General features: G+C 37.7%; 4 protein-coding genes across 21 annotated transcripts in view; 3 read left to right on the plus strand and 1 right to left on the minus strand.

Moving 5' to 3' along the window:
* Positions 1 to 40: 40 nt before the first annotated feature.
* On the plus strand, positions 41 to 1,487 carry Acbp1 (Acyl-CoA binding protein 1). The gene is made up of 3 exons (XM_083049132.1): positions 41 to 199; positions 874 to 988; positions 1,084 to 1,487. The coding sequence occupies exons 1-3, from the start codon at positions 185 to 187 to the stop codon at positions 1,221 to 1,223; spliced, it is 270 nt and encodes an 89-aa protein (XP_082905258.1). The 5' UTR covers positions 41 to 184; the 3' UTR covers positions 1,224 to 1,487.
* Positions 1,364 to 8,907, minus strand: LOC145942423 (dnaJ homolog subfamily B member 6). Of its 8 annotated transcripts, XM_083049126.1 has the most exons (9): positions 8,688 to 8,907; positions 8,452 to 8,615; positions 5,304 to 5,405; positions 4,895 to 5,004; positions 4,449 to 4,559; positions 3,480 to 3,656; positions 3,138 to 3,402; positions 2,948 to 3,037; positions 1,364 to 2,609 (listed from the first exon to the last, which is right to left on the minus strand). In XM_083049126.1, the coding sequence occupies exons 3-9, from the start codon at positions 5,366 to 5,368 to the stop codon at positions 2,441 to 2,443; spliced, it is 987 nt and encodes a 328-aa protein (XP_082905252.1). In that variant the 5' UTR covers positions 5,369 to 5,405; positions 8,452 to 8,615; positions 8,688 to 8,907; the 3' UTR covers positions 1,364 to 2,440. The 8 variants fall into 8 exon arrangements, 7 of the variants coding, with proteins under 7 accessions (XP_082905252.1, XP_082905251.1, XP_082905253.1 ...); XM_083049125.1 differs by lacking the exon at positions 8,452 to 8,615; XM_083049127.1 differs by lacking the exon at positions 8,688 to 8,907 and having other exon boundaries at positions 8,462 to 8,680.
* A 532-nt stretch (positions 8,908 to 9,439) lies between these two features.
* On the plus strand, positions 9,440 to 11,671 carry Arpc4 (Actin-related protein 2/3 complex, subunit 4). The gene is made up of 4 exons (XM_083049131.1): positions 9,440 to 9,796; positions 10,045 to 10,371; positions 10,492 to 10,662; positions 10,748 to 11,671. Exons 1-4 carry the CDS (start codon positions 9,794 to 9,796, stop codon positions 10,751 to 10,753), a joined length of 507 nt encoding a protein of 168 aa, XP_082905257.1. The 5' UTR covers positions 9,440 to 9,793; the 3' UTR covers positions 10,754 to 11,671.
* Positions 11,672 to 11,978: 307 nt separating this feature from the next.
* The window catches only part of Nfi (Nuclear factor I), a 31,966-nt gene continuing 22,061 nt past the window's right edge, over positions 11,979 to 21,883 (plus strand). For 2 of the 11 annotated variants that reach the window (XM_083049871.1, XM_083049879.1), the window contains exons 1-3: positions 11,980 to 12,479; positions 13,334 to 14,784; positions 18,947 to 19,102. In XM_083049871.1, the coding sequence (XP_082905997.1) occupies positions 14,704 to 14,784; positions 18,947 to 19,102 (237 nt within the window). In that variant the 5' untranslated portion in view covers positions 11,980 to 12,479; positions 13,334 to 14,703. The other 9 variants (XM_083049872.1, XM_083049875.1, XM_083049876.1 and 6 more) reach the window with 9 other exon arrangements.

Genomic DNA, 21,883 nt, shown 5'->3' on the forward strand with positions numbered 1-21,883 from the left:
AAGCAGTGGTATCAACGCAGAGTACTCATAAAATATTAATAATTGCGTTAATACGGCCACGTACGTACGTAGTTATCGTCCTTATCGTCAGCCTTCGTCAACACGCGAGTGTCGTAACCTCTCGTACGATTCTTCCCTCGGGATCATCATTGTAATTTCAGTGTCGGAATTAACATTTTCCATCATGTCGCTGGACGAAGTAAGGATTAAATTAATTTATTCATTTAATGAAAAATTCAATTATATACACGGAGAAAATATATCGCGAAATCCGTCCTCTAACCGCGGTTAAAGTTTATCAGCGAGTGAAGTTTAACTAGTGACTAGTGATGTTCAACTATCAATTGCAAACTCTTTTTTAAATGTATGTGTTTTTCTACATATCAGTAGGTGTGAACAATGGCATGTCGGAGCTTGATGTTCGAAATTATTTCAGAGAGACAACGTATACTCTAATGTAGCAAAAAAATATGTTTCTCTTCTTAAAAATAACCTTATTAATCTTAAACAGATTCGTTAATGATAATTCTAAGAAAAAAAAAATCACTAGATTAGACTCAACAGAGAAATTAGGTTGTTTATCATTAGCCAATAGCGCCTCAAATCCATTGATGATTCATGATAATTTAGTAGATAAATTGTTATTTATATGATTAGATCACACAAATTATGTGATAGAGAGAAAAAAAAATTTTGTTTAGATTTTAAATTAAATGCATTATTGATACACGCAGCTATTCCTGATCTGACCTAACAAATTACAAACTAAATCGCAAATTCATTATTTTGATTGAATTGTCATTATTCATCATATATAGAAAAAGTACCAAGTAGAGAGAAATTATAACATGATTGTATAATTTTTTTCCCCAGAGATTTAATAATGCGGCCACAGCAGTAAAAGAATTGGCTACGCAACCAGAAGATGAAGATCTACTTGAACTGTACGCATTGTACAAGCAATCCACTATCGGTGATTGTAACACAGGTTTGTATTCACAGAATTTTTGTATAAAATTCATTACTTTTCGCGTGTGTTTTCATATATGTATATAATTTAAATAATCTCTTTTAATTTTTTAGACAGGCCAGGTATGTTGGATTTTAAAGGAAAAGCAAAGTGGGATGCTTGGAACAGTAAAAAAAGCATGGGACAAGAAACGGCGAAAGAGCAATATATTGCTAAAGTGGAGGCATTAATCGCCTCGATTGGAAAAAAGTAGTAGATTTGTTATTACGCATACATATGTATGCATAAATATTTATATGTGTCTAATCTCACTGAAATGTTTATGAGACTTTTCATTTTTAAATGGAAAGTGCAGGAATCATATATTCACATGTAAATGATTATATGCGGATGTATGATATCAATTTTTTTTCTATTGTTTGGCAGCTCTACACGCACTTGAATAAGGTTTTTTGTCTTGTTTTTACAAGTCTTGTATCCACTTTATTACAGTCAACATAAAATTATTTCTCGCATATGTCTCTGTCACAATTATTTTCCCTCTTTAACACGATAACAATAATTTAACTTGTGCCATTTGCGTTTCAGTCCCATACTAAAGTTTCACTCACACCGACTCATGATTATTAGTGTATATTAATAATGTATTTTTATATATAACATTTTTCTTATCATTATATACACATATGGAAATAACTAATTAAAGAAAAATGGTTCCCTAAACACACTTTCAACGATATATTTCAGCGTGGTGTGTGTGTATATTTAACTAAAACTTAAATTGGTAAATAACGCTATAGCCAACGCGACAATAAAAATACGCAGCGACGAAAATAAATTATAACTATTATTAACTGATACGAAAAATGTATAAGGCATTTTTGTTTGAGAAATCGTAAGTTTGCATCAGTTCTGTAACCTAGCGATACCTAGTTTAATCAAAATTTAAGTTAACGCGAACGCTATCGGTTACATTTTACAGTTATAGGTAGAGGCGGATGTTACTTGCAAATTATGGTTTGGATTAGCAGCGTAAGCGATACGCTATCGCGAGTACCTAATTCGACTCGAACAGCTCATTTTTTTACAAAACTAAATGATTTAATGCTAACGGATAGCGCGCCGCTTCGCTTTCAAAACCAAAAGTTGACGAATCTTTTGTTTTTTTTTTTTTTTTCCCAAGTGAATTTTATTAATCAAACAGCGTGGATATGTCCAAAAATTAATTGTATCGTGTGTGTTTTTATAGGATATTTTTTCTTTCTCTCTCTCTCCCCCTTTTAATGTAATAACTTTATATATAAATTGGCAATACTTGTTTTCTTTAAATTTCTATTAGATAATAAATGATGGATAATAGTGACATATATGTATATAAAATGAAAATTTGAATCAAATTACATCAATCGAGTACATTAGGAGCGCATACTTGTCAACTTGAATATATAAGGAACTTGATAAGAGCAAAATTTATTTCCTCTTACTTCTATCGTGCTTCTTACTCGTGTGCGGATGATGACGCGTCTTTACTCTGCTAGCTTTTAGATAGTCGCTGTGGACTGCGTTCGAGCTGTGGCTACCCATCGTGTTATCATTGACGTTCTCACAGACTTGACGACTCGTCGATGCTTCGTCGAACCTAATACACACATAAACAAACGAGATGACGGAAAATCGAAGTTCATGAAAGGCAATCTCGTTCTGTTTTATTGTTAAAATTCCAATTATCAACGCTCCGATCACTCGGGCTTAGAGAGCCTATCTCACTATCATCGATTGTCAATTTCGATTTCGATGAGTAACGCGTTAAAAGCTGACATTACGTTCTGGACGAAACTATTGCGAGGGAGAGGAGAAATTATATGTCGCGGGAGATATCAACGCGGATACCAGGTTTGCTGATGTTCGAACCGTGACGACAGGAATTTCTCAATTGCCAAGGAGAGATCGAGCGAATGAGATGTGTTTTAACTGTACGTTATTGACTGTGGTACGCCGTTCACCGTCTTCGATTTCAGTACATCGTTTTCGTAAGACATTATAGTTTCTTTCCCATTTTCACAGACTCTGCAAAAAAAAAAAAAAAAAAAGAAAATACACAAAGGCGATTAGAAAAAATATATAATAGCATTTGTGAGATTTGCGACATGCACATTATCAGACATACTTTTTAGTCGTAATTTTCTTTCCATCGATGAAACGAGTCGACGTACTGGTACGTTTTACAGCAGCACCACCACCACTGCTCGCTCCGTCGAAACTAGTAAAAGTACCAAAAGAGGTAAAGTTTCCCGCTGTGCTGGCATTCTCCATTAAATTATCGAACGGCAAACGAAAGCCGAATAAGGGGCCAAAGAAGGAAGTACTCAGACTATTGTTAGTCGAATGACCGTGTCTCCCCGTAGCGCCTCTCCGGGAACAACCGTGAAAACCTGTAAAATTCAACAATAGCGTTTTGTATTTATCGCATATATTTATTATCTCACACTGTGCGCGCGTAAATGCTTACCGGCAAACAAATCTTCGAACGGTACACCGTCGAAAAATTCTCTAAATACTTCCGCGGGATCTCTAAAAACGAACGTGCCGGCAAAGTGCGAATCAAAGTCATCTCCGTGGCGTCGTTTGCTTCCGGGCATTTGAAGACCTTCTTTGCCATACTGATCGTAAACGCGCCTCTTCTTTTCTAAAAGTTTTCAAATAAAACGATTATCATTTTCCATCATTCTTCAATCATTATCATTACAAATTTTATTCCTTTCAATCAAAACTCAACAAGCGAGGCTTCTGCAAAGTTTGCCGCAAGGTTAGTTCAATATCAATCGATAAATTCAAATACAACATGAGAAAAAAATTTCAGAGTGTCAACAATGCTCGAGGATTTATCGCGACTGATGTATCTCTCGCTTAGTTTAGCTTACGTTATTACATGTTGATCATTTTTTTGTATCAAGAACGTAACCGTTTCGATCGAGTTATAATTCGCTAGCTGTTAGACACACGCTGACAATAGAATACAGGCAGGGTTAACTGCAATATGGTAGTTATTCAGCGTGATACTTGTAGGGAAAACTCGCAAAGTTTCTTCTATTATTATACTACTATTTTTATAGGAGGATCTTTTTATAAAAAGAATGAGCGCACGATCGCGGATGTGTATTTTGTTTGTCGTTCTAATAAATAAAAAAAAATATTTACAGATTATAGATTCACACATGGTAGCACAGTTTTTTTTTATAAATAGCCGTGCTTTCGTAAATCAAAATTGATCTCGAAAATCCTCGCTCCTGCGTCGTGTTAGACATTTCGCGCACGTTTAAATTTTCTTGCGAAAAAATGGAGAAGAGAGAGGCGGATATATGCACATTTTGTATGGCACAATATTAAGGCGAGAAAAAAAAAAGAGAGAAAAGAAAACTACACTGTATACAAAATGTTTCGAGCACTCTGCAAATCATTTTTTTTTTTTAAGTGATACCGAAATATCGCTGGAAAGGAGAATCAAAGAAACTTCGGAAGGTGAATCCACGGCCAGGCCTTGATGCCGCCTTCTGATATAAGCGCTGATCGTAAGTGCGTCTCTTCACATCTGGAAAGATTTTTTATATCGCCCCGATCTTCTCTTACAAATTATACGCACGTTCCTCATTTGCGCTCGTTCTTTCAAATTTCTCGACACTCTATTGTACAATCTATATCCTCGCAACGAGCATTTTATATGACGTTTCGTTAAAAAAGAAAAAAAGGCAGCTTCTATCGTATTAATCCTAGAAATCTGCTATGCTTTTACTGAATCTAATTAAGGCATATCAGGTGTGTGTTTCGAGATATCAAATTGTTTTATGGCTAGAAAATCACTTCTCGACGAGAATCACAGAGCATGTCTTCTCGATTTGATTTATTATCGTCATAGAACGCACTTACCATCGCTCAAAACTTCATAAGCTTCCGAGAGCTCCTTGAATCTTTTATTTGCCTCTTCTAAATTATCCGGATTCTTGTCTGGATGCCATTTCAATGCCAACTTTCTATACCTATAAAATGAAAATGCCGGATATTGCGTTAGCGGAGCTTATTAAAAACATCCGTTCATAAGAGTAAGATCGCAATATTGGAAACTTGTTTGCAGTTACACAAAATACAATGAGATACAAATATTGGATTAACAATTAGCCAATACGATAAATAGATTAATTACAAATTCAGGTATGAAAAGAGTTAATAAGAGTCAGATATTAAATGCGACAAAATTATAAACAAAATTATTTTTAAATGTCTCTACATTTATCGAGAGCCTTTTATCGATTTATTATATTAAACAGATTAAACTTACGCCTTTTTGATCTCGGTACCGGCAGCATTCCGCTGCACTTCGAGCACTTTGTAGTAGTCGACCATCGTTCGGCACGTTCGGAATCAGGGCTTAGGAAACCACCTGTCGGACAATGCGAGTCTTATTATAACTGATGCGAGCCGGCGCGGCGATTAACAGGCGAATCGATTGTAATACAATGTTGCAAATAGACGTACGATGGAATTAAGACCAACAATAAGTATCGCCATGCTTTTCTCGAGCGTTTTGGGTGACGATATTCTCACTCGTAATATATGATAATTTCTAATGTTTTGACGAATAATTTATCACGAGAATGCGTCGTGACTGGTCGTGTATAGCGATATACGCCGCATATAAACGCCATTAACAATTTAAATCGACCGCGGATAAAAATAGATAGCGCATTATCGCTTATTGCTATCGCTATTGCGGTATATCATATCAACTTTTTGGTCCAATATGCAACATGCTACGCATACACACATACACACAATGATGAAAATCTAAGCGTTTGCAAGCTCGCGAGAAGAGAGCGAGGAAATTGCTAAAGTTAGCCAAGTCGACTATCGAAAATAGTTGGAAGCATGGAGGGGTATAGAGATTATTACAAATAGTACAAAGTCGCCCGGGCTATTTACGGTTTTATCGGTATCGATGTAGCGCTAATTGCCATGTAAATTAAATTTAATGAAGAAAAAAACAAAGATGTACGCGGCGCATCGCGCGATATCTTTGAAAATTTTCCTTCTTATACTAATGCAACGTATCAATGTATCTTTGACTAATCGCTGATACTACTTTTGCATCTGATAACTCTGAATCTCTGCCAAATTAAGATCTGTGAACATGCACCCTCGTTCTCTCTTTGTTGGAGAAGGAATCGTAGAGACGAAGCATGACGTTAAAAAAAAATTATAAAGCTAATATAAATAATACAAAGGTGTAAGTGATAAGAGCCAAAAAGCACGAATAAAAACCCTAAATAACATCAGGCACTATTTATCAGTTTAAAATTAACGTTTCAATCCTACTTCGGGGTCATCTTCAAAGAATGTATAAACAAAAAAATATAAACACAAAAAATGAAAAAGAAAATTCATACAAGAGAAGTGAGAATGTCTATGAAATCAAATTAATACACTACATTAAAAATGGACGAGATAAATAAATTACCGTGTGTATCATGCGATCATAAATACATAAGATCCCGGAATCCTCCGTAAATTAGAGATGTTTCCCACCCCATAAAGCTGATATGTGTTTTTATCTATAGGGATAGAGAGGGAAACTGCTTGTAAGCGAGTCACGCTACTTTTGGATTCGATTTTGGTTCATCGAAATACTACCTACGCGTTTCGCGGATCTCTCATCTCTCAGGTGAAGTCGTATAGCCAACGTGCTCGTCATCGCGACGTGGGTCGTTCAGCGACCACGTAATCCTAATACGTATACATATATCTCCCGCCTGCGTAATAACTACACAAATTTCGTTTTATCTCGATATTTAAAATCCTCACTCTTAAATTATTCTTATCTCGTTATATTTTATCGTGTTATTCCAAAGTTTTGGCAGATTTCCTCTCTCTTTCTCTCTCGAGTCCAAGTATACGACCTTGAATTTTCACGGCAACGCTTCTAAATCGAGCAACGTCCTCCGATCGATCAAACTTTTCGGGGGCCGAAAATTATCGCGGAAGGGAATATATTTAGCAATCTCTCTCTCTCTCTCTAAAAGAGATTTTCGCGGACGATCGAGAGCGAAGCGATTCCAGTGGGCGTCCTTATGTTCTTGCAGGGAAACGTGACGTCAGTTTTACATATTTGGCCAGAGAACGACATATCGAAGGAAAAGGATTTCGCGCGACGCGACGTCGCGAAAGCCTCGTGTCCTTGGCTCGCGCGAATCTTTCCGCGTATTGTCCTCGTTATAATTTAATTATCAGCTCTCTCTTTCTCTTTCCAGCAGCGTTATAGATGGCGGTTAATTGTATCGCAATCACACACACACACACACACACACGTCTATACATACATACACCATCTATTTTTTTAATTTCTACAATGCAAATGTACAACTGTAAAACATTTTTGCAATTTACTAAATATTAATATTATGCATGGAAGAGAAACAATTGGATATACAATTATATTTCGCATGAAATAATTAATTCAATAATATTGATTTAAATAACAACAAACAAATGCATAAGTAAAATAGAGACAGCTCTAATATAATGATAATAATAATACTTTAGTATCTCTTTGTATGCAGTATGTATGTCATTTTAAAAAATAGCAGAAAGTATGTAATGTTTTTGATTCGAGAGAAAAATACATACGTACATCTTGAATTTACTTGTAATTTACATTCACACGTGCACTGTACTCTATCTTACATGAAACAAGGAGAGAATTAGAGAGGAGAAAAGAAAGGATTTGCTTTCACCTATTTCAAATGTAATTCAATGTACAAGACTCTAATCTCTCAAATGTCAAACACAAATAAATTGTAATAACGCTACATTAAATCGAGCTAAAGTTTTAAAATATTGTTTTAAATGCTTGCAAAATGTTTTGCATCGTACGATCGCATTGAATCTTCCAATGTACACGTATCAAACACCGTGTTGGCACTGTTTCTTCCGATTACACAATACGATACAATGTCATTGTCCTTGATATCGGGTCATATATATTTTTATGTGCTTTTGTCGCAAGTCACTGATGATTAATATAAAATTAAAGCCTGTAATTTTTAAGTTTTGTACAGTTTTATAGATTGCTATCGCAGAAAGAATTGTTTGGCTTTGCGCAACTGCAACTCCTTTTGTTGCATCTAATAAAATATCGTCATTGTTACAATAATAATGTTATAAATAGGTGATGGAAACATTGGTAGGTAACAATCACTGATAAGATTCGACACACATTTCGACGACCTGCGATAAACTCAAGAGTGACAGCACACACAAGATGAAGTTTCGTTCAATCACATACCTACTATTAATTTCACTGATTGCGACGTACGAGCACACTTTATCGTCAACTGGAAGTAACTGACATGTACCTGAATTTTTTCGATTTCAATCGGTTACGCTGATACCTGACGACGCTCTGGCGAATACATAATACAGAGTATACGTACTTTTACATGCCTTCGGACATAACTGTTGGCTTAGCGTCGAGCTTAAAAACGTGCGATGCGTTCGATGCGAGATGACTGGAAAGAAGGCTTTTTCCTCGAAAGTTTGTTCGCTTCTGGGAGCTCGAAGCGCGTGTAAAAAGAAACGATAAGAAAAGCTCACGGCCCTACAAAAGAGGTGTTGCGCACTGTCTCACGGCACTCTATCACTCTATTACCAAGTTATCTGCGGGACTCACCGGCAAAATGGCTCCTGTTCGTTGCACGTCAATCGTCAATCGTTCCAATCGATTTTAATCCTTAAAAGTTAAACTGTATTGCGTCTCTCCCGATCGGAAGAAAGCACACGTTCGCGGACAAAAGTGGAGAAACGCAACAACGTCGTGAAATTGCCTGAAACAACGTTCGATTATCCGATATGACCCATGTTTCGATTTTTCTAGATATTTCTCTCAAGGTACTATATTCATGCGCCTTGACGTCTAAAATTGCGCGTTTTTCAAACGCATTCTATCTATTTATTGATAGTTGACAAAAATTTATCTTTTTTTCATGAATATATCTAAATATATAATCTGTCAAATATGTACAGCTATTATTTTTTACATCTTATCCAGACAAATTTGTATGTAAAACCAATATCAGACTAGCGCATTGAAGATTAAAGATTGGAATCGACAGAAACTAAAATTTCTTTCTTCAGATTGATCTGAAATTTCAATTTTTGATTTTTAATCTCAATTTTCAATATAATAATACACGAATATCTAGATACGACGCTCCCGAGCCAAAAAATTGTATTTAGGGAAACTGGATCTAGTGAATGTTAAGGCGCATACGCACGATGCTCGGATACTTGTAGAATTACGATTGGTCATAGATGGGAAACAGACGAGGTTCTCTTTTCCCATTGGAGCAAAATCGACTTGCCCTCACATTTGGAAATAAGTGCAAGTTCGAATGCGCCCTAAATGTGACCAACTTCGTGCGAAAAAGCATTCTTTGCACTCTCGGTCACTCGGTATATGTGCACGCCCTAAATTGGTGCTGGGTGCTGCAAGTCAAAGTCAAGTTGAAGAAAACACCGGTTTTGTCGAATAAAAAAAAGATCAGGTCACCTAGTCTCAACTAGAGAATCAGACTAATTAAATGGGCCGCGATTTATAGGCTTGAAGAATCAAAGTTGTACCGATCAATGTAATGTTTCATGTTTCCTGTCGTGTATCTTTGCCAAACCCCCTAAACAGTGAAAAGCTCGACAGGCTTTTAAGAAAACTAATATATTAGCTAACACGGATGTTATATCGAATGTTTTATCGAACTTTGTGAGTTATCTTCTGCAAATATGGTGAGTCATTTTATTCAAAGAATCGTATTTTGATTAGCTTATAAAATCATTTTTAACTGATTATAGATGGGCTAGACTGTGTGGATTTTGATGGCACGTTGTTTCTTTTAATTTTAACTCTTAAAATATCTTTGATTTTTGTCCAACTACTATTTAAAAAAAGTGCATTTTTGCAACAATTACTTGCGACAATTACTACAGTATCAAACATTTTTCTTATACTGTTTGTTTCACTATTTATTTTGCAGTCGGGAACGCTAAAACCCTATTTGACAGCAGTTAGACGTACACTCACCGCTGCCATGTGTCTGGAGAATTTTTCCTCTCAAATTGTGGAAAAGCACAATAAACCTGAAGTGGAAGTAAGGGCGAGCAAAGAACTGCTTTTAACTCCTATCCTGATAAGTAGAAACGATAAGGAGAAGGTCTTGATTGAATCTAGCATAAACAGTATGAGAATAAGTATCGCTGTGAAACAAGCCGACGATCTAGAAAAGATTCTTTGTCATAATTTTACAAGATTCATGACAATGAGAGCCGAACATTTTATGATACTCAGAAGAAAACCAGTAGAGGCAAGTAATTTAAAAGCTGATTGTTTTCAAGCTTTTTATATATATATATATATATATATACATCTATATATAATTATTTACATATAATCAAGTATATTTTATACAATACTTGTATTTTAGGGCTATGACATTAGCTTTTTAATCACTAATATTCACGTTGAGCAAATGTACAAACATAAGATAGTAGATTTTGTTATTCACTTTATGGAGGAAATTGATAGAGAAATCAGTGAGATGAAATTATCGGTTAATGCCAGAGCGCGTATATGCGCAGAGGAATTCTTAAAAAGAGTGAGTATAGAGTTACTGCTTTTATCAAGTTTGCAACATTTGTAATCAACATTGTTCATCTAACATTAAATTTTCAATTTTTCAGTTTTAATCCGTTTATATCAACTATTAGTAATATATGAATAATTGAAGCACATAACGGATGTATCGTGCATTGATATTGTCCATTGTACAACTTTGAACAATAACTCTGACAAAATTAGGAAAAACATTTTTATAAAATATTCAACGAAATATCCTTCTCCATGTGTCAATGGTTCATTCCATGTTAAATAAGACATTAACATTATAAACTTGCTTCAAATCTTGTTATATGGCAATTCAGGAATTATTAAAAGTTTGAATATTGTTATTTAAATATTTACGATGATTGGTTTTCAAGCATTTTTAAAAAAAAATTTGGATAAATTTAAAACCTAATTATTTGTATATTTGTAAGCAAATTATGAAGAAAATGATATTTGAATAATTCAATAATACTCGTAAGAGTTTAACTATTGTAATTTTAAGCAAAGCCAACAAATTTGAATTAAATTTTTGTTTAGATTGGACTATTTGACATGGAATAATTTCCTTTTATTAATGTTTGCTAAGAAGTTGAAAATTCTTAAAAAATGATCAATACACACACACACACACACACACATGCATACATATATATATATACTTATTTCTATTGTAATTAGAGAATTTCAAAACATTATATGACTCAAATTTATAATTATCAGAAATGTTTGGACATAATTATCAGAAATTTTTGTCATTATTATGGAAATTGCTTTGTCGATTCAGTTTAGTTGTAGTTAGACTTTGTTAGATATTATTAAATATAATTATGGGTGTTTTTGTAATATTTGAATTTATATACTTTTTACTATTTGTAAATTTTTTATGATGTAATATACACCTCTAGTTGAAATAGCATTCGAATTGCAATGCAAAATATAATTTAGCAAAATTTATCATCTCAAGTTTGAAAAATCTTCGCATGTAATTAATAAATGATAATTTGATAAGCACCTATTTTTTCTAAAAATTTGAAATTTATTAAAAAAATTATTTTATTTTTAAAAAATTAAAAAAAACATTTGTAAGAATATTTTTATATCACAACCAAATAACGTGTTATTGCGAATTTAGATCGTTTATTGCATTTAGTAATATTATATAATTTTATAAAAAGATGCAAGAATATTTCTCTGGTTTGATAAATGTATAATTTTTAATTTTAATGATCTTTTGTACTATGCAATAAGTAAAATACGTGTCAAGAGATTGTAATAATTTGAAAATTAAGTTTTACCATCGAACAAAATAATAACAATGTACGTAATTGCCGCGTTCAGCGGAACAACTGCTTAGTGGTCAATACTCTACGTTGATTTGTTGGTTCTAAAAGTAAGAGCCAATCACGTTCGATTACTACTAAGCGGTTTGTTCTGCTGAAAACGCAACTAATGCATATATGAAAAATGGGATCAAAATTTTTGATACTAGTAGTATAACGATCTATATATTTATAGAGTCTCAATTTTATTTCATTCATTATGACAAACTCGCGTAGTTATGTGTTCCGATAATCTTGAGACAAAGCATTTCTCAATTAGATAACGGATGTGCACCTTCGTAGCTGCAACTTGATCAACGCTTCTGTGAATTGTGTGGAGTGCTGTAAGCTGTAATCGCGTTCACGATGGCTCCGTAAATTCTCTCTCTTTCTCTGCGTGTGGAGAAATATTCCGTTTATATATTTATGATCGATCGATCACCAAACGTCAGTGCAGTGATTTGCGAGTGTTTTTCAACTACATGACCATGTGAGTTATTTTCCTGAAATCTCTATCGAGATTCCTATATCCAATGTTTCATTCTTTCTTCTTTTCTGTCTGGAAATGAATCTTGTGATCTTTACGATATTTTATCACAAATGTAACAAGTCCCACGTAAGTTGATTGTGTTGCTAGAATTTCATATTTTTAATTTTCATTACACAGATGAAAGATTGTTTTGCTTGAAAATTAATACTCTCAAGGGATTTAATTTTTCCTTCATTTACAAGACTATAAAAACTATACTTTCCAAATGCATTTGTTATTGACGAACATTGATGCAAACCTCTAGACATTTAAATGTTTGTGATGACAAACTCTTATTAAACAAACGCAAGGTTTTCGAGACTTGCATCACAGATTGTTCCAAACAGAATATAACCGTATAATAAAAGATGTGCGAAATTATATTACCGCATCGATTATCTGCGTAGCAGATAATCCTTGCTTCATTAAAAACAGTCGTATATTATAAATAAAAAATAATTTTATTATTTTCTATTTCCTCTTTCTTTAGTTTTACACATGTTTTCGTATCAATAATCATATTTTCATTAACATTTCCGCTTTCTTTTAAAGCAATTATTATTCTTCGTAGCTCTCTCTCTCTCCTAATCTTTTAATCTCTTTCGAGAATATTTTTTTGCAATTATCAAAATCGAATATATGTTTATTATATTTTCTCTCGCGATATTGATTTCAAACATGGACCTTTCATTTGACATTTTATTTCCGCGCGTAACTCTTGCATATTATTAAAAAAATTTATTGTTATTTTACTGTTCTAATTGGTATTTGTGTTTTATTCTCTTCTCTTTCGAATTATCCTTCTCGCGGCGAAGACTGCACTCTGACATCGAGCTTGCGCGACGCTGCTCGCTTTTTACGCCGACGCCGACACCGACGCCGACGCCGACGCCGACGCGGACGCCGACGCAGCTTTCGTGGTTTGGAGTCGACGTAGTCCGAGGCCTGGCGTCTTCCGATCGAGCGCAAGGGAAACTAGAAGGAACCACGAGAGCTTGAGAGCTCTCTTGGTCGTTATTGCCGTTGTCGTCCTTGTCATCGCCGTATTCGCGTCGATGTGACAATAAAGACAATCTGAGCGGCAAAAAAAGAGAGGAAGACAGGGCGGAAGAGAAAAAGAGAGAGGGCGCAAATCGTTGATAAAGATACAGATGGGATGAGAGAGAAAGCGGAAGGAAACGAAGAATCGAAACGGTAAAATCAAAGAAAAAGAGAGCAAGGAATATAGTAAGAAAAAAAGAAGAGCAAAAAGAGGACATCCCTAAAGACGGGAAGGAAAGAAGGCGATATCTAGAATAGAGGAAGGGGTGAAAGTCGCGGCTTAAGAAAAAGCGGGAGGGAGAGAGGGAGAGGAGCGTAAAGAGAGGTACGACAGAGAAGGGGCGACAGTGTGGGGGAGAATCGCAGACACTCTGCGTGCGGCACGAGAGAAACACACACACACAGAGAGAGAGAGAGAGAGAGAGAGAGAGAGAGAGGAGATCCGAAATCGAAAAGAAATTCTCAACTGCGGCTAGATAGGATGCGTGTGCTTGGGTGCGGCGTCTCGTCACCACCCGACAAACGACAGTTTAGCAGCGTCAATAGCGCCCGTAATACTGCTATCCGTACCAACGCCGGGGAGCCCGGTGTCGGGAACGACAGTCCCGCGAGAACGTTTATCGAGAGCGCGGAATCGTTTGCGAGAGGTGCCAGCAGCTCGTTCGCCCGAGTCGTCAAGGACGAGAGGAAGAGCGAAGACCGGAAGAGACTCGTTCGGGGCTTGAAAAATTGGCGTCGCCGATCGTCGCGTCGCAGCGCACCGTTGTTTGGAAAGCTCGCTCCGCAAGTTGGCCAGATCCACGCTCGAACCACGTGTTTGATCCTCGGAAAATCGCGGAAGCAGTCGTACGGTATTTTCGCGATCGACGGAGTTCCTCCGAGTTTTGGTGCAGTCCTTAGAACGCGGTCCCCTGCGATCAGACATCTCTGCGCTCCACACTGAGAGAGACCCTCCGTTCTTCCCTACATGATAATAATCATCATCGTCGTCGTCGACTTTGTCGGACCTGGGCATTAAAGCGCCGTCGAACGGCGTCGAACGGCGTCGAGCGGCGTCGAGCGGTATCAAACGGCGTCAGACAGCGGCGGCGGGGTCGTGACCAGCCGGCTCCAGCCTGGCTCTCAGACCACGTCCAGACTACTCATGTTCATCCCAGACACTCTGAGAAGCTGCATGGTGGAACCGGATGTCTCGACTTACCTGCAGGCTCCTTCCGTCGGACAGGTGCTTAAAACTCACTTTTCAATCATTCTTTTCCTTCTTTCACCTAGTTCTGCTATGTTTATGTTCTCGCATCTTGCTTGCGTAGAGATGATTTTGCAATTTTCCGCGCGCCTCTGCTGCCTTCCTTTGCTATTATTGCGATACATGCGGTGCGAATGCCTTTTTTTTTTCCTTTTCAATGTAAAGATGATGAAAAATGCGTCGAGGAAAGTCGAGTTGGAGGACTCGATATTTGTTTTGGCGGTTATCGCGCGAGTACGAGTGCATTTCGAACGTTGCGCGCGCTTCGGTGCTCCGTTGCGCTATTTAAGCCAATGGCCAATCTTATCTCGAGACATGTTATAATATAATGAGGTCTTGTTGATGTAGAACCAATTTTCGGCAATACGGCTACAACTCAAACACCTTACGCTGAAAATATTTCTCCTCCTTCTCGCATCATCTTTGGTACTTGAACTTTTTTAAACAAACCGTTTCCTTCTTTTTGGCTTTAACTTTTTTATTCCATTTTCTCGAGAAACATTTTGTGATTGTATCGCTACTGTCAGATAGTGCTCATCGAATCACATTCTCTTTGTACATTTTTTTTAATTATAAATTTTGAAACTGTCAGAGAGTGTTCATCGAATCAGCTTTTGTTTTTCTTTTTTATTCTAAATTTTGAAGATGTCAGAAGGCCCTCATCAAATCACCATTTTCCTAAATTTTTCAAGTGTCAGAGGGTTGTACAGAGAGAAGGAGGGGGCGCGAGTCGCAAATTTTGCATTTGAAAGAAGAAACAGGAGAAACTCGAGGACTAGGGAAAAAGCGACGAGAGAGGGTTAATATATACAAAGGGGAATGGGAGACTAGTGGTCGACGTTGCGTAGCGTCGCGTTGCGTCGGTTCGAGGGCAAATCTAGTAAGCTAGGACAGGAGCTATTAATAACTGTTTAGGGTGCCGTACCTGGCCGCCGCGCGGTGCCGTCCGCGTCTCGATACGCGCGTCTCGACGACCGGCGTCTCAGTGTCGTCGCGACGATCGACGTGTTGTACCCGCCACGTTCCGCAGTTCGGGACGACGTAGGACTAAGATCGTGGTTCGCAATTTTGGCGAACAGATCAACCCGATCGGGATACTCCGAAGCAACGCCCTCGCCTACGTAATCGCGCGGTTAACGCGGTGTTAAATAGCCAAACCGACGAGAGAGCGTTGGAGGTTCGAGAGGGATACACTTGGCTGTTATCGTGCCAGAGCTCCCTCCGAAACACTATCCGGATGCGCTTTGCCAGAAATTATTCAACATCGAAATGCGGCACTCTTCTTTAAAGAGTATGGGGAATCTGTATCATGTGTGCTTCTTGTACGGCCAAATGTTTGATCACAGTTTGCGCCGTTGATCTTGTCACTCGAATTTGCGCGGCGGGACAAGCGCGTTAATTTTACGTCTAGTTTTGCTAATCGCGTTACTTATCGTCCACAACTTGGACTATATTCTTGTCGCGCGCGTGTCGAATCAATGCTCATATAATGCGCCATATTTAGAGCGTAGAGAGGTACCATAGTGGTGCTTGTTGTTATAGTGATTCTTGTGGTCTCTTTCTCTTTCTACCGTTTATTTGTTAATAATAGAAGAATTTGTGTGAATCTCGAGAGAACATTTTTCTTTACGGTCGGTTTCTTGTCTTTCTGCTAAAAATTATACTCCGTATATCGAAATGTTTTATTCGGTTGCGACTCGTGGACCTCTTCGAATAAGTTCGCGCCACGCAATATTGCGCGAGTAAGTACAGAAGAGGAAGAGAAGGAGAAGGAGAGAGGAGGAGGAGGAAAAGGAGAAGAAGGAGAGGGTGGTGGCGGAAGAGAAGAAGGAGAAGGTGACGGACTCTCTAATTTGAGTTCGCGAATCGCTCGTACCTGACAATGGTACGTTTTCCGTGTGACCATCGTTTTCCGGGAGTGATTCACTTTTGCGCTTCTTCCTGCTTGGCTGCTCGTCGATTTTTGGCATGGATTTTCTCTCTATCGCGTGAAGAGTAACTTGTAATAAAAGAAAAAAAAAAATGAGAAAAAAAATGACGCGCTGGAATCGTTTCTCTTTTATAGCTTTCGCGCGCTTGTACCTCTCCCAAAACATATCCCAAGGTTTGTCGCGCGTTCTCTTCTTCCAACGTGTTTTTATCCTCATCGCGATGACGAGAGTGTTTAACGTTCCTGATTTTCGTTGGCTCCGAAAATAACAGCGTTACCTATACACAGATGGACGCGCGCGTCCAACATACAAAGGCGTGTCCGTATTAAAACGTCCGTAAACGACGGTCTCATCTTTCCCAGGTGTGTTCATTTTCTCATTGTTTCATCCGTGTACGTTTTCATTCAGTTCGGGTCTTTCGATTCTAATATCCGTCCGAAATGCAGAGAAAAGAGCGAAAAAAAAAACATATAGATGTACTTCTCCTTCCGTTCTTTTTCCTCTTTCGTCGCGCGCAAACACATCTCGGCAAGGTTGGTGGGCGCTTTCGGTAGCTAAAATTTAAATTGTGCGGCGCAATCTCTCGGTTAGAAAGATCTACTCTTGTAGATGACAAAAAGATTACACAAGTGAGAGAAATCCACGAGGAAAGAAATTTCCCTTAGAAAACAAAAATACATATCGTCTCGTTCCTAAAGTTAGGGATACCGCCTCAAGAGGATGATTACTTGATAAAGCAAAACGCGCAATTCTCCACGTGGTTAGCGTCGATAAAAGTTACGCGTACGATTAATAGTACACGGAAGTATTACATGGACGCGTTTACGGGGACAGTGTCGCGAGCAAGAGATTCCTGGCAGCGGCTTCTCGACGAGACTCTCTAGTGAGACACTCTGTCAAAAGTGCGGATAAATAGAGACTCGAATATCTCGAATAATTGGAAAAGGCACGTGAGAAGAAGCAGACTTCGCGCTTCTTCTCGAGAGATAAGGGTATACAGATGAGGCCGCGAGCGATTCGCGACTGCGAGGTGGTGGAGTATCGAGCTCTTCGTAATCGTTACCGCGAGGATCGCTGTTTCTGACAGCTGGACGCTGACAGGAGGGACGAACAGACGACGGTAGTGCGCTACAGCAGCTGCAGTGTTTGCGAATACTCGATGGTTCGTTTATGTTTTTTAGCACTTTATTCGTAGCAAGATGTGCACGACGAGAGAGAGAGAGAGAGAGAGAGAGAGAGAGAGAAAGAGTTCTTATGATTACTATGGATATAGAGAATATAAAAGATAGAGGAAAAGAAAAAGAGAAGGGAGCGAAAAACAATTATCTTGCCTTAACCAAATCATTATTATATCCATCGTTAAATATATCCATGCTCGTGTGTCTAATATATTCTATATATTTTTTTATATTTAAAATACAAAGATAAATAAAAAGAATAACGTAAATCGAGCGTAAACGAATGAGGAATAAAATAGCGCAAAGATCATAATAATAAAAGAAAAAGTAAAATAAAAGAACTATCCTTTATATCACAAAATGCATGTGATCCATCACAAGTCATTCACTGATACATTTATAATTTTAACAGAGATAATCAACATTGCTGGTACAGCTGTAGCAGCACATCAATTTCAATTTTTGCAAATATTTTATAGAATTTTGTGCTATTACTTTTATTTTCTTTCGCTCATTTTCCAGTGTACGATTGTATCTCTATTTCTAGCGAGATTAATGGGTATTAAATCAAATTATTCTCTAAAATTGACCAAATGCATGATAAATGTTTCTTTTGATCAAGAATAGCGGATATTTCTAATGACTTTAGCTATATTAATTTTATCAAACTGTTTAGAAAAAGATTTTATTGTTACAAATAGCTCTCAAATAATTTCTTTACTTTACTTTGCATTTTTGCATACTTGGGTAAAATAATAGAAATTTGCTTGTTGGTTTAATAACATAAAAACATTTGAATTTATCAAAACTGATGTTGCTAAATTAAATTTAGAATGTTATTTACTGTAATGCGTGAATTTTTTTTTACATACTTTTTGACAAAACACTTGATTTTTTTTCTCTGCAATATAGATAGTTGACAGTTGCATGTGTACTTGAATAAAAAAAAATTCTAATTGCGAAGCTTAAAATGACGAGACGAGAGAATGTAGATAATTAAATAAAAAAGAAATAAATATTGTGTGATTGCAGGATGAGTTCCATCCATTTATCGAGGCTCTTCTACCATTCGTGAAGTCTTTCTCGTATACATGGTTCAACCTACAAGCTGCCAAGAGACGATACTATAAGAAACACGAAAAGCGGATGAGCTTGGAAGAGGAACGTCAGTGTAAAGAGGAACTTCAGGTGAGAGGAACTCTAAGAAATTAGAAGATTGTTTGTAGAATTAATTTTGTCTTTGACTTTTCAACACTATATCTTCTTGCATTATCTTTTTGCGCTATCTTTATCGATATACAGAAACTGAAATACATATACGAATAAATAAATTCTCGTTTGTTAACAATAATTAACTGCAAATGATGAGAATTATGTGCGCGCTACGAATTGAATGGTTGCAAAAATTTCAAGACACGTAACATAAACAATGAAATAATGTTTTCGACTAAATTTCTATCGAAGACCACCGGGTGTCTATTGGACGATAGCGCATTCGGATAGTGCTATCGTTGGTAATGTTATCGGCCCGTTGCTTCTCCACCGTCATTCCCATCCTCCCTCTTGCGACAGGGTTCGATCAATATTTTAATTTCGCGATGTTGCGGTATTTAGCGGAAGAGCGGCTGGCATTAACTGGTGGCGCATAGGCGTTTCTTCTTCTTCTTCTTTTTCATTTTCAGTATTTTCGTTTCATTTTCATTCCATGCATCTAAACAATGAGGACGTTTCACGCAAATTCATGTCAGTATAATTACACAACGGACAAAGCGGTCATTTTCAACTATTCGACGGCATATTTCGGCGAAAATTTCTAGAGTAAAACATTGGGAGAAAAAAATACAAAAATTACGCTCGTCTCGCAATCATTCGCGTAGATGTATCAATCTGCTGGCCTTGCGAACGAAACGAACATGAATGAAAGTAAAAGGTCGTTGGCCACATGCTAAAGTGTATGTATGAATACTGGCACGATGCAGTGTTCGGTGTAAGGTAACGCGTTACACACATTGAGAAATTAAGATGCGCTCTTTTCTTCTTTCCTCTTGGATCTCTCTCTAGGGATGGTTAAGATATGATAGGTGTTGTTCGTAGTTTACTTTGCAGGATAAGATGATAGTGTCCGATTTAGATAGGAGCGCAGTTGCTTGCCGGAACAGAATGTAATATAATGTAAGGAATACAAGTATGTTTTGAATCTTTCTCTCTCTCTTTCTCTCTCTCTCTCTCTTTCTTTCTCTCTTTCTCTTTGTGTCTAGTCTCGAGCGATAGAGTTTCTTCTCGAATCTAATTCATATTCCCGAATGAAAGAATAAAAGAAAGAATGGGTAAGGAAGGGGTGCGACGCGTCAATCGTACACTTTTCAAGTTGTAACGGGGCGCATTAATATACATTGAAGAAAGGAATAAAGGGGAATGTATAGAAAACAAAACAAGAAGGAGAAAGAGAGATGTATACATTATATACATACGAGCCGGACTACGTGCGACGCAAGTCTGTCGTTTTCTCTTAATTTCGAGACAGACCGCAGTACGATATCGACTACTTCAATTCGGGTGTAGGGCATTGCGAGGGACCGAGCGAGAGAAGCGAGCTTAGGACGAGCAAAAGAGATGAAGCAAGTCGGAGAAAAAGAAAGAGAACGCGAGCAATGGATGGATAGACGGGGATAAACCAGAGCGAGAGAAGGGGTGCGGCGCGGTTCGACCCGGCGCGTCGCGTCGTTCGTAAGAGCAAGGAAGAGCAAGGAAGAGCATATACGTACGCGAGAAGAGTATGTGTAGCCTCGACGGAGGGTTTGGAAGGGTCGTGGTGGATCGGGAGATAGAGAGAGAGAGAGAGAGAGAGAACGGGGTGCACGGCACCAACACCCACGAGAAGTATCCGCTACACGAGTGCACACCAACTTTTCGGCAACGGGGATGAGTGGGAGGGATGGCCGGTTTAGGGCGGTCGAAAATGGTGTTGGGGAGGACGTAGACATGTAGCGCATACGCCGTCGCGACGGAGGCTGCGGCTACGCGGCGCCTACCAACCACCATCTATAATCTCTATGCAGATATCGATTTTCCACCCTGTATTTCCTAAATTTATGCAAACTAGCGGCGCTACTCCCTTCCTACTTCGCTTCCGTTCGCTCGTCGCTCGCATTGTCACCTTTTCCGGCTCGTTAGCCAAACTACACATATATACAGCGTAATTGCACATTTGTCTCAATACGTTTTCTACATTGCGATCCATTCGTCTAAAGGGGATAACGATTGAAAATTAATCCGACGAATCCTGGGTACTTGATATTCTCGACATTCTAATAAGGCGTTAATTTCTGCACGTTTATCACGTAACTTTTAATAAACGCGTTGATTCGTTTCGCTATTGACCGATAATTGGCGACTAGAAATTTCAATCAATAAGAGGTACATTTTAATTTCAATTTAGATTATAATTTATTTAAAAAAAAAAAAAAAAAAAAAAAAAAATGAAAGGCTTTGTGTCGAGTTGATGTTACGAACGTCCTTAACACATTTCTGGATACGATTACAAATAAAAACGTTTACCGGAGAGTTGAACGAAAACTCTCTAGAGACCGCGAGCTATCCTCGTACTTATCAAAGATTGGCGAACAAGAAAAACAAAAGTGTCGTTTCTAAAATGAAAAAAAGAAGGGAAAAGTACGGGCTAATAAGAAGACGATTGCACGTAGGGTATAAGACGAGCTCAACTTTGGTAATGTCGACGATTCGAAGCTCGAAGAAAGATAATCCACGTCCTTATGGGACGACTCGAGAGGGGTTATAATATTTACAACATTCTATGTAGACCTCGGAATTGCCTATAAAGAAATCGCAGAATCGCTTTGTTCGCGTCATAACGTAGTAACGTAAAGGGTCGGCTAGATATGCACGGTCGGGAAGCTTGCCAAATTAATAAATATATTCCCGTTCTCTCTAACCCGCTTGGAATTTTCT

The sequence above is a fragment of the Prenolepis imparis genome, unplaced genomic scaffold (genome assembly GCF_030444845.1).
Source record: "Prenolepis imparis isolate NDT839.2.m4 unplaced genomic scaffold, iyPreImpa1.0 SCAF_11, whole genome shotgun sequence".
Classification (NCBI taxonomy): Eukaryota; Metazoa; Arthropoda; class Insecta; order Hymenoptera; family Formicidae; genus Prenolepis; species Prenolepis imparis.

What these genes read in the sequence shown, in the direction of transcription:
- Acbp1 (XM_083049132.1), top strand. An exon ending in TATCGGTGATTGTAACACAG is followed by an intron (nt 989 to 1,083) that starts GTTTGTATTCAC and finishes TTAATTTTTTAG; the next exon opens with ACAGGCCAGGTATGTTGGAT.
- LOC145942423 (XM_083049125.1), bottom strand. Translation starts at nt 5,368, where the DNA reads ATGGTCGACTACTACAAAGTGCTCGAAGTGCAGCGGAATGCTGCCGGT. An exon ending in GGTACCGAGATCAAAAAGGC is followed by an intron (nt 5,005 to 5,303) that starts GTAAGTTTAATC and finishes TTCATTTTATAG; the next exon opens with GTATAGAAAGTTGGCATTGA. An exon ending in TTATGAAGTTTTGAGCGATG is followed by an intron (nt 4,560 to 4,894) that starts GTAAGTGCGTTC and finishes AAATCTTTCCAG; the next exon opens with ATGTGAAGAGACGCACTTAC.
- Arpc4 (XM_083049131.1), top strand. An exon ending in TCAGAAGAAAACCAGTAGAG is followed by an intron (nt 10,372 to 10,491) that starts GCAAGTAATTTA and finishes CTTGTATTTTAG; the next exon opens with GGCTATGACATTAGCTTTTT.